The sequence below is a fragment of the Heptranchias perlo genome, unplaced genomic scaffold, assembly GCF_035084215.1.
Source record: "Heptranchias perlo isolate sHepPer1 unplaced genomic scaffold, sHepPer1.hap1 HAP1_SCAFFOLD_585, whole genome shotgun sequence".
NCBI classification, from domain to species: Eukaryota; Metazoa; Chordata; class Chondrichthyes; order Hexanchiformes; family Hexanchidae; genus Heptranchias; species Heptranchias perlo.
In genome coordinates, this window is record NW_027139607.1 from 43,853 (window position 1) to 61,831 (window position 17,979).

Here is a 17,979-nt window from a genome sequence, read left to right on the forward strand (position 1 = left end):
GTAGCCAGAGTCTTGTTAGAACACATTTAATATCAGAGTGCATAAATACATTGGATAAAGAGCAAACATTGAAATTGTGCAGATCCAACAACTGATTAAAGAAAGTGGAATTTCATACAATATTACATTTAACTGCATTATACATTCTTTCTTCACAAAGACTCCTTTTCCCTCAAATAAAAAGTGAGGGGATAGGAGATGAAGGACTCCCTACTCAGCCTGCCTTGGGCTAAAGCTGTGTGATCAGAGTAGTCCATATATTGCAAAAATATTAGTGGTGAACTCAGAAGCCAGTGTACCAATTAATTTATTCAGATTTAAATTGCTGCTGAAATATGAAACAGCTTCCCCCCGCTGGACTGAGAAGGCAAAATTAATTGGGGGGGGGGGGGGGGGCTAGGGGAAGAGAGAGTGCGCACTGTATTCAGCCATTTGGTAATTAGGGTGCGACATCACCAATCCGCAGGGGAATATCTGCCCCTACAAGAAAGTTGCACCCTGCTTTCAATTACCAGACTGGACACTGGAAAGCAGGGCACGTCTTGTAACACAGTCTCATCTCCAAAGCCCAGGCAGACTGCACTGTGACTGGCATCAGTGAGAGGGGCCTTGTAATTAGAGGCCCCTGGATAAATCTCAGATCACCTGTTGTCTAATTCACTTTAATATCCCAACCAGACGACACCTGGGAAAAGTATCAGGGTCTTCAGCGGGGTCAGGGAGGTGAATGGTCCAAGTTTTTTTACTGAGCCAGAGACACGGAATTTAACTCCGTCTCGAGGGAGGTTTTTTGATGATTTACTGCAATTAACCAGCTGTGCTCCTTCAACAAAATAAATTGGAAAATTCACTTTCTCCAAAACCGCTGCTTCCAGTAAGGGCGAGGACATTCTACAATTCAGTAAATACACAGGAGCCTGAACGACGCTTATAGACACAGCTTCAGGAAACCGGTCAGCGCTCCGAGCCGAAACTATTTACGACACCTTGCTGGTGGCATTAGTTATAGAGAGCGGTGCTCACCTGAACACTAATTAAACACAACACGCAGAACATTCAGCTACCAGATAACAGGCCTCAGTATCTAAGACCAAACACAGCGTTCAAAGTGGGAGAAGTTGGAACAGGCCCATTCTCCCTCTCAGTTCTGCTGGATCTCAATTGCACAGATAAAATATTTCTTCTGGGGGGGGGGGGACATTGGGGAGAGGGGGGTGGAAGAGGTTTGCATCACTTTTGTTGGACAATCCCTGTCTGCGGCTGTAAACCTCACAGCAGATACCAGCCAGCAGCGAGAGTCAGAAGAGCAGCCAGCACCAGCTGGAAAGGAGAGCTCTGCACCATCGCCATTACCGAATGAAACAGGCACCCAATTTCACCATCGCCTGGGGGAGAGAGAGAAAACCGGCAAAGGGATTAATCAACAGGCGGAGCACCGTGTGCCACGGTTAGTTACATCGCCCTGCCGCATACAGCCCCGGCACATCGCACCATACAACCACACACCTACACCCCACCTCAGTGGGCAGTGGCCTCGGCACTGGGTCTGTTGGCAGGCTGTGCCCACCGGTGCCAGGCGAAGGTTTGTGGACTTGTGCTTGTTCCCATGTTGGCGAGTGCGACACTCGGTGTAAACAGGACCAGCTCAGCACCGAGGGAACCACATCCACTGGGCGCGAGACTCCAGTTTCCCAATGAATGAACATTAGTCCCCGTGGGCTGGAGACTGACTGAGGTTAACAGTGTTCAGGTGCTGTGATCAATCCACACAAATGTCCACTTTGCATCTAATTACTGGATTCCCTGAAACGCCCCCCCTCCAATCGCAGCCCTGGTGGATCCCCCTCCCCTCCAATCGCAGCCCTGGGGGGGGGGGGGGGGGAATGACCCCCCCTCCAATCGCAGCCCTGGGGAAGGGACACGTTCCCCCCCCCTCCAATCGCAGCCCTGGTGGATCCCCCTCCCCTCCAATCACAGCTGTGGGGGGACCACCCCCTCCAATCATAGCCCTGGGAGGACCCCCCCCCTCCTCCAATCATAGCCCTGGGGGGGGGGGGACCCCCCCTCCAATCACATTTCCCCCTGGGTGGTTCCCACATGCCGAGTTCACCAACCTTTCGCTGCGTAGAACGGGCACTTCCGAATATCTCCTTTCCCATCATGAAGTGGGACTCCATCTTCCTGCACCATCTCCCCTAGGGTTTCTCCAATCTTATCCAATTCCTCAAAAACCTGCAAGAATTTGTGATTAGAGCAAAGATTAAAGGGGAGCAGTTACTCGCCGTCAGAACCATTCGATGCAGTAAAGCATGCAGGAGAGGTGGAGACTCCGGAAATAAAGCTGGCAACTGCTGCAAGTTGTTTTACTGCAGTGAAGCATCGCGCGTTCACTCAATGTGACACACAGCCTGCCCCGTCCCACTGCCAGCAGCTCCTGTAAACATCAATACGGGTCTCAGCATAAAGGGTCGTAGGTCCCACCGAGCAGAGATCTCACTCTGAGCAGGGGAACTCGCTCGGCTCATTATACAGGAGGGGGAGGAGACAATTTCTGTTTGTTCAAGAACTTGCATTTATATAGCGTCTTTAACGTAGTAAAACGTCTCAAAGCACTTCACAGGAGCGATTATCAGACAAAAATTGACACCAAGCCACAAAACGAGATATAAGGACACATGACCGAAAGCTTGGACAAACAGGAAGGTTTTAAGGAGCGTCTTAAAGGAGGAGAGAGAGGTGGAGAGGTTTAGGGAGGGAATTCCAGAGCTTAGGGCCGAGGCAGCTGAAGGCACGGCCGCCAATGGTGGGGTGATTAAAATCGGGGATGCACAAGAGGCCAGAAATGGAGGAGCGCAGAGATCTCAGAGGGTTGCAGGGCTGGAGGAGGTTTCAGAGATAGGGAGGGGCGAGACCACGGAGGGATTTGAAAACCAGGACGAGAATTTTAAAATCGAGACGTTGCTGGACCGGGAGCCAATGTAGGTCAGTGAGCACAGGGGTGATGGGTTCCAGCTGCATCACTTCCTGCACCAGGAATAAAAAAGGAAAAAAACCACACCAACACTGGAAACCAGAAATAAAACAGAAAACGCCGGAGATACACAGCGTGTGGGGGAAGTAGTCGGCGCTTTGGGCGCGGAGACACATCAGAAGCCGGGAGTATTCCGACAGGGGGAGATAGAGGAACAGATATGTAGGCAAATCTCAGAAAATTGTGCAAATAATAGGGTAATAATAGTGGGGGATTTCAACTTCCCCAATATTATCTGGGATACTCAGAGTGTAAAAGGCTTAGAGGGTACAAAATTCTTAACGTGCATCCAGGAGAGCTTTTTGAGCCAGCATGTAGAAAGTCCTACAAGAGAGGGGGCGGTACTGGACCTAATTCTAGGGAATGTGGCCGGCCAAGTGGAAGAAGTGCTAGTAGGTGAGCACTTTGGTGACAGTGACCATAATTCGGTGAGATTTAAGGTGGTCATGGAAAAGGACAGGGAGGGGTTGGAAATAAAGGTTCTAAATTGGGGGAAGGCCGATTTTAATAGGATAAGGCAGGATCTGGCCAAAATGGACTGGGATCAGCTGCTTGTAGGAAAATCCGCATCGGAGCAATGGGAGTCTTTCAGAAGGGAGATTGAGACCATACAATGGCAACATGTTCCCGTAAAGGTCAAGGGTGGTTCCAAGAACTCCAGGGAACCTTGGATGTCAGGGGATATACGAGAATGGATTAGGAAAAAAAGGAGGGCTTTTGGCAGATACAAAAGGCTAAAGACGGAGGAAGCCCTAGAGGAGTACAAAAAGTGCAGGGGGATACTTAAAAAAGAAATTAGGAGATCAAGGAGGGGCCATGAAAGAACACTGGCGAGCAAAATAAAGGAAAATCCTAAGATGTTTTATAAGTATATTAAGGGTAAGAGGATGACGAGGGAAAAAATAGGGCCCATTAGGGACAAAAATGGCAATCTGTGTGTGGAGCCGGCAGATGTAGGAGGGGTTCTAAATGAATTTTTTGCATCTGTTTTCACTATGGAGAAGGACGATGTAGACATAGAAATACGGCAGGGGGACTGTGATATACTCGAACATATTAACATCGAGCGGGAGGAGGTATTGGCGGTTTTAGCAGGCCTAAAAATGGATAAATCCCCAGGCCCGGACGAAATGTATCCCAGGCTACTGTGTGAGGCAAAGGAGGAGATTGCAGGGGCTCTAACACATATATTCAGAACCTCTCTGGCCACAGGGGATGTGCCAGAGGACTGGAGAACCGCTAATGTAGTACCATTATTCAAGAAGGGGAGTAGGGAAAAACCGAGGAACTACAGGCCAGTGAGCCTAGCATCAGTGGTAGGAAAATTATTGGAAAAAATTCTGAAGGACAAAATTAGTCTCCACTTGGAGAAGCAAGGATTAATCAGGGATAGTCAACATGGCTTTGTCAAGGGAAGATCATGTCTGACTAATTTGATTGAATTTTTTGAGGGGGTGACTAGGCGTGTGGATGAGGGTAACGCAGTGGATGTGGTATACATGGATTTCAGTAAGGCCTTCGATAAAGTCCCCCACAGGAGACTGGTCAAGAAGGTACGAGCCCATGGAATCCAGGGTGCCTTGGCACTTTGGATACAAAACTGGCTTAGTGGCAGAAGGCAGAGGGTGATGGTCGAAGGTTGTTTTTGTGACTGGAAGCCTGTGACCAGTGGGGTACCACAGGGATCGGTGCTGGGTCCCTTGCTGTTTGTGGTCTACATTAATGACTTGGATATGAATGTAAAAGGTATGATCAGTAAGTTCGCTGATGATACAAAAATTGGTAGGGTGGTAAATAGCGAGGAGGATAGCCTCAGTCTGCAGGACGATATAGATGGGTTGGTCAGATGGGCGGAACAGTGGCAAATGGAATTTAACCCGGAAAAGTGCGAGGTGATGCACTTTGGAGGGACTAACAAGGCAAGGGAATACACAATGAATGGGAGGACCCTAGGCAAGACAGAGGGTCAGAGGGATCTTGGTGTGCAAGTTCACAGATCCCTGAAGGCGGCGGAACAGGTAGATAAGGTGGTAAAGAAGGCATATGGGATACTTGCCTTTATTAGCCGAGGCATAGAATAGAAGAGCAAGGAGGTTATGATGGAGCTGTATAAAACACTGGTTAGGCCACAGCTGGAGTACTGTGTGCAGTTCTGGTCGCCGCACTACAGGAAGGATGTGATCGCTTTGGAGAGGGTGCAGAGGAGATTCACCAGGATGTTACCAGGGCTGGAGCGCTTCAGCTATGAAGAGAGACTGGGAAGATTGGGTTTGTTTTCCTTGGAGCAGAGGAGGCTGAGGGGGGACATGATTGAGGTGTACAAAATTATGAGGGGCACAGATAGGATGGATACTAAGGAGCTTTTTCCCTTCGTCGAGGGTTCTATAACAAGGGGACATAGATTCAAGGTAAAAGGCGGGAGGTTTAGAGGGGATTTGAGAAAGAACTTTTTCACCCAGAGGGTGGTTGGAGTTTGGAACTCACTGCCTGAAAGGGTTGTGGAGGCAGGAACCCTCACAACATTCAAGAAGCAATTGGATGAGCACTTGAAATGCCATAGCATACAAGGCTACGGACCAAAATGCTGGAATATGGGATTAGAGTAGACAGGGCTTGATGGCCGGCGCGGACACGATGGGCCGAAGGGCCTCTATCCGTGCTGTATAACTCTATGACTCTAAAAGGTCGTGACCCCAAAACGTGTCCGCCATTTTCCCATCCCATTTCGCTGCATGTTATTACGGGGCGGGCGAGACGAGGCGGCGAGACGCCTCAGAACTTCACGGTGAAAACCGTCAGCATCCGGGTCTCACCGCCGCTGGTGCCTCCCGAGACACGGCCGACCGGGTGAGGCGCGACACGGCCACTGGAAGCCTGGGCGTGGGAACCACGCTCCTTCCCGTTAATGCCCTTCAGTAATGCTCACCTCCATGTTGAACTGGAAAGCCCTGTTGGCCTCCTCCACGATCCTCTCCCTGCTCTGCCCGCTGGCCTCCAGGGTGTTCAGTCGCGCTCGGTACAGCTGTTTGAAGCGGGCCGGGGTTGGAAATGTTGTGGAAGGTGTAGAACTCCACGCCCTCACCGGTGCTGGGCAGACGCAGGGCTCTCTGCGCCACTTTCTTCAGCACCTGCCCCCCCGACAGGTCGCCCATGTAGCGGGTATAGGAGTGAGCCGCCAGCAGCTCGGGCTCGTGCTCCCCCACATGTCGGATCCGCTCCACATATCTTGTCGTGGCCTCTGAACATGCGATCTGGTCCCGCCAGTCTGGTCCGTAGAAGTACTCCAGGTCCTTGGCCCAGCGCCTCCCTGCGGTGCAGCTCGAGCGGGAAGTGCAGGGGAGCGAAGCCGGGGTGCTCTGCATTCTTATCCATTTCCTCCTCCAGGGCAGAGTAGGTGTAGTAAAGAGCCACCGTGCCCAGCTGTAACACAAGGGCGGATTGTTGGAACTGCTCACTGCACCAAATCCTATTCAGTTTTGCTGATTTTCCTACCCTCCCCTCTCACAGGCACGTGGGGTTTGTTGAACAGGGGCATGATATCCTCCTGTACCTCAACCCAAGCGGCCATTCTTTGTGTGCGAGACGAATATTGGCATGTTACCCCATCATAGTAATGGGAGGGGAGAATGGGACATCGAAACCAAGCTCGACCCTGCTCTTTCCAGTGGGCGTCAACGCACAGCAAACAGCAACAGGAATCCTGGCTGATTGTGTTTCTTCCTCAGCCCAGGGGTGCAGAGGCCAAATGTAGCCCCCCACCCTCTCCCGCCTCGCCTCGGCTCCCCCCTCCGCTGCTCCAGTGGAGTGCAACAGACTCTAAACACACACTTGGAATTTCAGCTGCACAATGATCATGCTTTTCTATGTATGAGGGACCACCGGGCGCTGTAGTGTATCACAGCGGATTGCTCCATCGGTACCACACTGCTATTCGAAACACTAACAGGGCCAGGAATAGAATCCAGTCGCTCCTAATCGGCAGAGCTCCGCGTTACACTGCCTGCTGCTATTACCCACTGGGCCATCGAGGGAAACTCACCAAAGAAACAAGCAAGTGTCCCAACTCTTTATTGTGCTGAGGACAAACACAAAAATGTGAATAAGGCTCTTCAGCCTCTTTTGGTGGGACAGTAAGCTGAAAATCTAATAAACTCCACGGACTAATTTCACCCCTCTCCCAACCCCAGCAGGCCCGAGCGGCCGGCGGAGGGCAGCGGGCCCCGAGCGGCCGGCGGAGGGCAGCGGGGCCCGAGCGGCCGGCGGAGGGCGGAGGGCAGCGGGCCCGAGCGGCCGGCGGAGGGCAGAGGGCAGCGGGCCCGAGCGGCCGGCGGAGGGCAGAGGGCAGCGGGCCCGAGCGGCCGGCGGAGGGCAGCGGGCCCGAGCGGCCGGCGGAGGGCAGCGGGCCCGAGCGGCCGGCGGAGGGCGGAGGGCAGCGGGCCCGAGCGGCCGGCGGAGGGCAGCGGGCCCGAGCGGCCGGCGGAGGGCGGAGGGCAGCGGGCCCGAGCGGCCGGCGGAGGGCAGCGGGCCCGAGCGGCCGGCGGAGGGCAGCGGGCCCGAGCGGCCGGCGGAGGGCAGCGGGCCCGAGCGGCCGGCGGAGGGCAGCGGGCCCGAGCGGCCGGCGGAGGGCAGCGGGCCCGAGCGGCCGGCGGGCCCGAGCGGCCGGCGGAGGGCAGCGGGCCCGAGCGGCCGGCGGGCCCGAGCGGCCGGCGGAGGGCAGCGGGCCCGAGCGGCCGGCGGAGGGCAGCGGGCCCGAGCGGCCGGCGGAGGGCAGCGGGCCCGAGCGGCCGGCGGAGGGCAGCGGGCCCGAGCGGCCGGCGGAGGGCAGCGGGCCCGAGCGGCCGGCGGAGGGCAGCGGGCCCGAGCGGCCGGCGGAGGGCAGCGGGCCCGAGCGGCCGGCGGAGGGCAGCGGGCCCGAGCGGCCGGCGGAGGGCAGCGGGCCCGAGCGGCCGGCGGAGGGCAGCGGGCCCGAGCGGCCGGCGGAGGGCAGCGGGCCCGAGCGGCCGGCGGAGGGCAGCGGGCCCGAGCGGCCGGCGGAGGGCAGCGGGCCCGAGCGGCCGGCGGAGGGCAGCGGGCCCGAGCGGCCGGCGGAGGGCAGCGGGCCCGAGCGGCCGGCGGAGGGCAGCGGGCCCGAGCGGCCGGCGGAGGGCAGCGGGCCCGAGCGGCCGGCGGAGGGCAGCGGGCCCGAGCGGCCGGCGGCGATGGGATCCGGGGAACTCACCCACCCTGTGATGAGACCTGCTCACACAATGGCACTTTGAATCCTTGACAATAAACAGATCAATTTAAATAGTGATGTGCTGAGTCGAGCCCTTCCAGAACAGCCTGTATTTCTATAACCACACAATGAAGTGCCCACAACTGGCCAAATCCTGCACAGGTCAATGGGTCAATCCTGTCCTATCATAGGTTCCTAGTGACATCACACCTATTATGTCCCAAAGTCGCCCTTTCTGTATCCATGCGTGATGCTGCCCTTCTGCTGCACAACCTCACGTGCAGAGTCTATCGGGACCTCTTGTAACCTGACTGGTGCACAGTGTACAGACAGCAAAAAGTACAATCCGTCCCACCTCAAACAGTTCCCGCCGAATCCTGCCCTTCAGGAACTCCTTCACAAACCGAGTGTTCTCTGCTCGATCGTGCGACTCCTTCGTTCCTTCCTTCAGAATCTCCGATAGGTCGGTGGGGCTGTTGAAAGACCATTGGGAGGGGGAGGGGGAGGGGGAGGGGGAGAAAAAATGAGAGCTAGCAACGAATGGGCAAGAGCGGGGGTGCTGGAGTGAGGGAGAGACCGCGAGTGAGGGAGAGACCGCGAGTGAGCAGAGCGCGCGAGGGAGGGAGAGACCGCGAGTGAGCAGAGCGCGCGAGGGAGGGAGAGACCGCGAGTGAGCAGAGCGCGCGAGGGAGGGAGAGACAGGTCATTTTTATGCTCCTCAAAAGGAAGTAAATGGAATACATAGAATGTACAGCACAGAAACAGGCCGTTCAGCCCAACTGCTCTATGCTGGTGTTTATGCTCCACACCAGCCTCCTCCCTCCCTACTTCATCTCACCCTATCAGCATATCCTTCTAATCCTTTCTCCCTCATGTATTTATCTAGTCTCCCTTAAATACATCTACACTATTCACCTTGAATACATTGCCATTATTTTGTATAAAGTACTTGCAGTTGAGATCAGCACCGGTACAGTAAAGCTCCCTCTGTGCTGTCCCAATAGTGGACTTTGAACATACATTTGGAAAAGCACCACTGTGACATTCTGATTTCCCACATCCTTGTGGCCTCTCTGACTGAACGATATGTTGCTCGGTGCTGACCGTATGCAGCAATTGAGACCATCGCCTACACAAGCTGACAGAGACTTACCTCCCACCTGCGGTAGTTTTTAAACACAGGCCGAAGGAGCTGAAGAGTCAGCTCACTCATCGTGGGGGCACTGACATCTGTATAATTAAAGCTTTTAGTGATCAACAGAGTGACTGGATTGTCGGAATATCTGTTGCTCACTAGTCGGGAGGGGCTAGGGCGAAGATCACTGAAATCTCTCGCACGCTCGATCAACTCAACCCACTTGGTGCACAGTCCACCCTCTAACCCACACACTGGGTTTTAAACCATTGCTGCAGTGAGCTGGTCAGTTCAGATTGGACTGTCTCGCCTCCCCCACAGTTCAAAACAGCACAAACCTGACATGGTCCCCGTCCATTCCCAGCTCCTCCACTGAGCTGGGCAGCTCCTCAATCTCCTTCGCTTTGGTGGTCGACATCGCTCGCTCAGTGATTTCAATGCTGGCAGCTTCCACTTGGCCCGACCATGGCACGGACCGTGACAGGCAGGATCAGGCTCCTGGGAACAAAAGGGATGTCAGACAGTCAGACACAAAGCATTCAAACCCACCCCCACCCAGATCAGGAGCTCAAGATGAGAGACGGGGTATAGATGGGTTAAGGCTCAGGTTTGGGGGAGGGGGGGGGAGGGGGGGGGGGGGGAGGGGGTGGTGGAGGGGGAGTGGAGATTCTCCCCCCTCTCTCCATCTTTCTCCCCCCTCTCTCCATCTTTCTCCCCCCCTCTCCCCTCCTCACCCTCACCCCCCCCTCCCCCCCCCCCTCTCCTCCCCTCTCCCCCCCCCTCTCCTCCCCTCTCCCCCCTCTCCTCTCCCCTCTCCCCCTCCTCTCTCCCCTCCCCTCTCCTCTCCCTCCCCTCTCCCTCTCTCCATCCTCACCCTCTCCCCATCCTCACCCTCTCCCCATCCTCACCCTCTCCCCATCCTCACCCTCACCCCATCCCCCCTCACCCTTTCTTTCTTTCTTTCTTTCCCTCCCTTTCTCTTTCTCTCCTTTACCTGAACCTCCTTGCGGTGTCTGGCCTTACGCGGATATGACGTCATAGAGATGCCGCCGTGCCCGGAAATTGCGCCGGTTGCCATCATCCTCACTCCCAGGGAGAGGGAGGCCCTGCAAACCACCTCGGTGCCAATTCCCCCCCTCTCCCAGACCCGCCTGCAACCTCCACACCAGGGGGGTTAAACATGGAGCTGTGTGGCGGCCGGAGTCGCTCCTCCTCCAGGGGAGTGGGTCAGGGTCGCTGCCCGCAGGAGCGGGTGGATAAGGCGGGTCTTTGGGGGCGGGGCCGCAGTTCCTTAAGACGGGACCGTGCGTTAATTATAGACCGAGGCCCGGGGGAGCTGCCTGAAATTGGCCACAGATTTCTCACCTCCCTCCGATACCGACAGTCGGGGAACGGGGGAAGCCCGAGGTTTTACACCGTCTAACGGACAGAGGCAACGGTGAAACCGTCAGTCCCATCAGTCCCCCTTTCCTTCGTGTGTTTGTGCCTCGGAGGGTCCCCCCGGGGACGGTCCTGTGGGTGGAGAGAAGCTCCAGCAAAGGCCGTCTCTCCCGGTCCCCCTCCAGGGATTCCTCCGGCTTCACTCGGACCTCCCGCCCGTCATTCAGGCTTCACCCGACAACTCACTGTGGGCTCGGTCCGGAAGAGTCAAAATATGGTCCCGATGGGCCGAGTCTGGGAGTATCGGGGGTCCGGGGCTCGGGCTGGGTGGTTTTGGGGGGGGGGGGGTCCGGGGCTCGGGCTGGGTGGTTTTGGGGGGGGGGGGTCCGGGGCTCGGGCTGGGTGGTTTTGGGGGGGGGGGGGGGTCCGGGGCTCGGGCTGGGTGGTTTTGGGGGGGGGGGGTCCGGGGCTCGGGCTGGGTGGTTTTGGGGGGGGGTCCGGGGCTCGGGCTGGAACTAACTGGGAGGTTGGTTTCCGGGTCCCTTCCCCTTGCTGGGAGCGCGGCTCCGCCCTCCGCCTGTGCCCGGGGTGGGGAGCCGGGCGGAGTGCGGGGAGAGTGTCTGCCGATCGGACCGGTCGCCGTGTGATTGATGAGCCCGCTTCCAGCAACCGGTACTAACCTCACAATCACCGGGCCACTTCGATGTGCCTGTCCGGGATTCAGTGCTCTCCGGTCGGTCCGTTATAGCACCCGGCACTCGCTGCTCCTGGAGCTGTGACCGAAGCTGCAGGACCTCCGCCGGCACAAGGTGAGTCATTGATATCACTCCCTCTCCCCGCCTCTCTCTCATTATATCGGGGAATAAGGAAATGGAAAAGATATTAAACGAATATTTTGTATCTGTCTTTAATACCAGAAATAGAGGGGAACCAAGGGTCTATTGAGAGTGAGGAACTTAAAGCAATTAATATTACTAAATAAAAAGTACTGGAGAAACTAATGGGACTAAAAGCTGACAAATCCCCTGGATCTGATGGGCTACATCCTCGGGTTCTAAAAGAGGCGGCTGCGGAGATAGTCGATGCACTGGTTGTGATCTTTCAAAATTCCCTAGATTCTAGAAAGGTCCCAGTGGACTGGAAGGAAGCAAATGTAACCCTGCTATTCAAGAAAGGAGAGCGAGAGAAAATAGGGAACTACAGGCCAGTTAGCCTGACATCAGTCGTTGGGAAATCCATTATTAAGGAAGTGGTAACAGGGCACTTAGAACATCATATTATGATTAGGCAGAGTCAACGTGGTTTTATGGAAGGGAAATCATGTTTGACAAATCTATTAGAGTTTTTTTGAGGATGTAACTAGCAGGGTAGATAAAGGGGAACGAGTGGATGGCGTATATTTGGATTTTCAAAAGGTGCCACATAAAAGGTTGTTACGCAAGATAATGGCTCATGGGGGTCGGGAGTAATATATTAGCATGGATAGAGGATTGGTTATGGGACAGAAAAAAGACAGTAGGCACAAACGGGCCATTTTCAGGTTGGCAGGCTGTAACTCATGGGGTGCCGCAAGGATCGGTGCTTGGGCCTCAGCTTAGATGAAGGGACCGAGTGTGATTTATCCAAGTTTGCTGACAATAAAGCTAGATGGGAAAGTAAGCTGTAAGGAGGACACGGAGTCTGCAGAGGATTATGGACAGGTTAGGTGAGTGGGCACGAAGGTGGAGAAATGTGAGGTTATTTACTTTGGTAGGAAGGATAGAAAAACAGAATATTTCTAAAAGGTGAGAAACTATTAAATGTTGGTGTTCAGAGAGATTTAGGTGTCCTTGTAGATGAAAAACAAAATCAACATGCAGGTACAGCAAGCAATACAAACGGAAGAAATAGGAACAGGAGTAGGCCATACGGCCCCTCGAGCCTGCTCCGCCATTCAATCAGATCATGGCTGATCTTTGACCTCAACTCCACTTTCCCGCCCGATCCCCATATCCCTTGATTTCCCTAGAGTCCAAAAATGTATCAATCTCAGCCTTGAATGTACTAAATGACTCAATATCCGCAGCCCTCTGGGGTAGAGAATTCCAAAGATTCACAACCCTCTGAGTAAAGAAATGCCTCATCATCTCAGTCTTAAATGGCCCCTAATTCTAGACTCTCCAGCCAGGGGAAACAACCTCTCAGCATCTACCCTGTCAAGCCCCCTCAAAATCTTATATGTTTCAATGAGATCACGTCTCATTCTTCTAAACTCCAGATTCCCATTCTACTCAATCTCTCTTCATAGGACAACCCTCTCATCCCAGGAATTAATCTAGTGAATCTATGTTATGCCGCCTTTAAGGCAAGTATATCCTTCCTTAGATAAGGAGACCAAAACTGTAAACAGTACTCCAGGTGAGGTCTCACCAAAGCCCTGTTCAGTTGTGGTAAGACTTCCTTACTCTTGTACTCTAACCCCCTTGCAATTGTCCAACATGCCATTTGCCTTCCTAAATGCTTGCTGTACCCGCATGCTAACTCTTTGTGTTTCTTCTACCAAGACACCCAATTCTCTCTGAACACCAACATTTAATGGTTTCTCACCATTTAAAAAATAATTGTTTTTCTATTCTTCCTACCAATGTGAATAACCTCACATTTCCCCACATTATACTCCATCTGCCATCTTCTTGCCCACTCACTTAACCTGTCTGTATCCCTTTGCAGACTCTTTGCATCCTCCTCACAGCTTACTCTCCCACCTAGCTTTGTATCATCAGCAAACTTGGATACATTGCACTCGGTCCCTTCATGTAAATCATTAATATAGATTGTAAATAGCTGAGGCCCAAGCACCGATCCTTGCGACACCTCATTAGTTACAGCCTGCCAACTTGAAAATTACCTGTTTATCCCTACTCTCTGTTTTCTGTCGGTTAACCAATCCTCTGTCCATGATAATATGTTACTCGCATCCCCGTGAATCTTGCGTAACAACCTTTTATGTGGCACCTTTAGGGTGGTGAATGTTTAGAATTCTCTACCGCAGAGGGCTGTGGATACTCAGTCATTGAGTATATTCAAGGCTGAAATCGATAGATTTTTGGACTCCAAGGGAATCAAGGGATACAGAGATCGGGCGGGAAAGTGGAGTTGAGGTCAAAGATCAGCCATGATCTGATTGAATGGCGGAGCAGGCTCGAGGGGCCGTATGGCCTACTCCTGCTCCTATTTCTTATGTTCTCGCTCCCACTCTCTCCCTCAATCTCTCTCTCTCACTTACATACTCGTTCTCTCCCCTTCCCCATCCCCCTTTTCCCTCCCCCTCCCCCCTCTCCTGCTATCTCTCTCTTTCCCACTCCCACTCTCACATTCTCTTCCTCCTTCTCTCTTTCCCTCCTCCCCTTCTGACCCCCCCCCTTCTCCCCCTCTCCACTTCAAACTGTAGCACGCAGTTCAGTGACGTACATAGCTCAGCTGTGCCTGCAGCCTGAATGCAGATTTAATTTTTATTCCTGTGCAGAAATATGATCAAAACAAAAAAAACACATAAGCTTAAATGGTTAAATTATGAGAACAGTTGCATAAACTTGGCTTGTATTCCCTTGAATTTAGTTGAAAGGTGATCTAATTGAGGTGTTTAAAATGATAAAAGGATTTGATAGAGTAGATACAGAGGAACTATTTCCTCTGGTGGAGGAAATCAAGAACAAGAGGTCATCATAAAATTACAGCTAGGCCATTTGGGGTGAAATTTGGAAGCACTTTTCAACATAAAGAGCAGTGCAAATCTGGAACTCTTCGCTCAAAAGGTTGTGGATGCTGGGACAACTGAAATGATCAAGACTTAGATCAATAGATTTTTGTTGGGTAAGGGTATCGAGGGATATGGAGCAAAGGCGGGTAAATGGAGTTGAGGTATAGATCAGCCATGATCTGACTGAATGGTGGAACAGGCTCGAGGGGCTGAATGGCCTCCTCCTGTGCCTATGACCAAGAGTTGGACCTCATCAGTTACAGTCTGTGTCACCCCTTCACAGAAATAGTACTTGGCAAATTTTAGCCTGAGGAAGGATAATAACTGGAAGGGCTGTGTGTCATTTCTCACACCTTGTCACGTGTAATTAATGTGATGTAAGTTGTGCGTCATTTGATAAACTTTTGTTTCTCCATTTGTGGAACAAATGCTTTTTAATGAAGATAGCCCGTTAGAAGATTGGGTCATGGTAAAATAAAGGCACTCGAAGCAACTTTGCACACATTCTCTCTGCCAAAATTAATTTTAATCTGAAACCAACATTATTGCCTCAAGATTTGCGCCCAGCGCAGCTTCAATTAACTTAAAATGTCAAATAATTTGCTTACAAAGCACTCTACACAATACGCTGTTACAGTTCGGAAGCTTCCATCCCTCTCCAAGGCTATAATCTCTGTCACAGATACTCTGTGGATCAGGAGACAGTAACCTGATAAAGCAGAACCGAGCTGTGAACTCTCATGCGGGAAAATCTATTTTAAATTCTGTTGCGATAAGATCAAATCTTGCTTACGGTCAGCTGACTAATGTGGGCTGTGATGAGCGCTCTCTCTCTCTCTCTCTCCGAAACAGTGTGTTAACCCCTGCCTCAGTGGCTCAGTGTTCAAATGCACCTCCAGTGTGCCTGTGAACTGTGCCAGATCAGACGGTCCAATGTTCCATTCTGAGTTAGTCGAGCGAAGACCGTCTTAAAAATCCTTCAAACGTGGGTATATTTGGAGAGGGTACGATACAACAGCCACACACTTCACTAAAACCCTGTTGTAGCTTGCCATTTACTGCGTGGGTAATCTGTGCATGGACAGTACATTAGAGAGGCTCAGCACCTCAGTTGCAGCTGAGCTGAGCCCATCTGTCAGGCAGTGTTTTGCTCCCCCCCCCCCCCCCCCCCCTTGTAGCAGGCAGTCACAGAAGTAGGTTGCACAGCTGTGCATTGCGTAGCTGAGCAATGAATGCCTGACATCAGGAACAATGACGTTGTACAATAATAGAAATCTGTTGGAGCAAACTGCTGTGGTAAATTAGGACACAGCAGAGGGGCTGCAAGAAAAATATTCCTAGTAACTGAGCCAATGTGAAAAGAAACAAGGGATTAACTTGATTTCAGCTGGGGTGGGGGCAGGGTGCATTGGCCTCAGTGTCTCTGAGGTACTGAGGGAGGGGAAGGGGAGAAATTAGCCACATTCCTACTCCTGGTCACACAAGCCAGTGACCTCTGTTGGAAAGCGTGTATGTTTGAACGTAGGGTTTGGGCTTGGCTCTGGTGCTCCCCCCACAGTTGAATAGCCCATTGACATTCACAGTCTAAGCTCACACGTGGGAGAACAGGCACTTTGACAAAGTGCTGGAGGGCTGCTGGCTCTTGTAGAACCATGTCCCAGCAAGACCCAGCACCATCAGGAGAGGGTCGGGTGAAACTGAGGGAATAAAGTGGTGACTCTAAAAACAAGAGCTTGTAATAGGTGGTAGTCATGATGTGGAGATGCCGGTGATGGACTGGGGTTGACAATTGTAAACAATTTTACAACACCAAGTTATAGTCCAGCAATTTTATTTTAAATTCACAAGCTTTCGGAGATTTTCTCCTTCCTCAGGCAAATGTTTCAAGATCTTGAAACATTTGCCTGAGGAAGGAGAAAATCTCCGAAAGCTTGTGAATTTAAAATAAAATTGCTGGACTATAACTTGGTGTTGTAAAATTGTTTACAATTGTAATAGGTGAACAGAGGGCACCCTGAGTCTTTGTTATTTACTAAAGGAAGTGAAAATCTTACAAGGCCAAAGTACGAACTGCTCTAAAAACATTCTCACCTAACCCTGGTTACGAGACCTCGAGGGACGTAGAAGGGAGGGAGCTCTGAGACGAAGATGGAAATTTCCTTAAACAGGTTAAGTGGGAAGAGGTGCAAGAAGGGTCCGAGGGATGAGTTTACCAAAAGATGTTAAACACAATAATAGAACAATCATCCAGCATCAGAATTGAAAGCAAGGTAAACTCTTGAGATAAAAGAGGTGGAGAAACTGAAGATAAGAGAAAATAGTCAAAATCCTTGATGGATAATTTCTAGAACATTCACTAGAGAAAATAACACTAACTTACTGTCCAGTTACTGTGATACATCTGGTGTCCCTACCACTGGGACTCATTAACCACCCTGGGCTCACTGGCGCGCCATGGCTGCAGTGTGTACCGTCTACAGGATGCACTGCAGCAACTCGCCAAGGCTTCTTCGAGAGCTCCTCTCCGCTCCACCACCGAGAAGAACAAGAGCAGCAATGTCATGGGAACACCACCACCTCCAAGTTCCCCACCATCCTGACTTGGACATATATCGCCATTCCTTCAATGTCATTGGGTCGATAGCCTAGAATTGCGTCCCTCACATCATTGTGAGAACAGATTCACAACATGGACTGCAGTGGTTCAAGCAGAAGTCCCACCTCCAGGACAACTAGGCATAGACGATAAATGTGGCCGTGCCAACGTCCAGGGGAACTAAACACAAAAAAAGGGGTGCCTGTGGCCCCTGAACCATTTCCCTGGGGTTTCTGCTGAAGTTCGGGCGTGAGACCAGGAGAAACCCCATGTAAATTCTACCCCCTGATGTTCTACATTTATACTAGTGGATCCCCTGTGGTGTTGCTCACTGTCAGATGATGCTATGTTTTATAATGGCGAGTCTGATATCAAAGAATGCACAAAGCATCATTCTGCTGCTACGGTGGAGCCTTGTTTCATCTGGGCTGTCCCTTTTAAGACCACAAAGCCTAACTGCTGCAAATATACTTAATCCAGAGGTCACTTGGAGTTCAACTGCAATTGGTGAGGGTAGATTTACAAAACAGGATGAAACAACAACTTACACTGGGCAGCAGCATGAAATGATTGCCCTTTTTCTGATTGCTCAGTGGGTCACACACTCACCTCGGAGTCAGAAGGTCACGGGTTCAAGCCCCACGCCAGGACTTGAGTTCGTAATCCAGGTTCACACTCCAGTGCAGTACTGAGGGAATGCTGCACTGTCGGAGGTGCCATCTTTCGGATGAGACGTTAACGTCTGCCCTCTCAGGTGAATATAAAAGATTCCACGGACGCTATTCGAAGAAGAGCAGGGGAGTTCTCACTATGGCCTGGTCAACATTATCCCTCAACCAACACTTAAAACAGATTATCCAGTCATTAACACACTGCTGTTTGT

At 52.2% G+C, this 17,979-nt stretch overlaps 2 protein-coding genes across 4 annotated transcripts in view; one reads left to right on the plus strand and one right to left on the minus strand.

Moving 5' to 3' along the window:
• Positions 1-10: 10 nt before the first annotated feature.
• Positions 11-11,571, minus strand: LOC137316300 (heme oxygenase 2-like). Its single transcript, XM_067980379.1, is given in 8 exon segments — positions 11-1,385; positions 2,115-2,232; positions 5,958-6,071; positions 6,073-6,327; positions 6,329-6,451; positions 8,602-8,719; positions 9,720-9,879; positions 11,442-11,571. Coding segments are annotated over 7 exon segments (924 nt in total). The 5' UTR covers positions 9,800-9,879; positions 11,442-11,571; the 3' UTR covers positions 11-1,269.
• LOC137316298 (SEC14-like protein 5) overlaps positions 11,266-17,979 on the plus strand; it is a 46,098-nt gene continuing 39,384 nt past the window's right edge. For all 3 annotated transcript variants that reach the window (XM_067980371.1, XM_067980369.1, XM_067980375.1), the window contains exon 1: positions 11,266-11,570. The gene's annotated coding sequence lies outside the window, so the exon portion shown is untranslated. The remainder of the gene's footprint in view (positions 11,571-17,979) is intronic.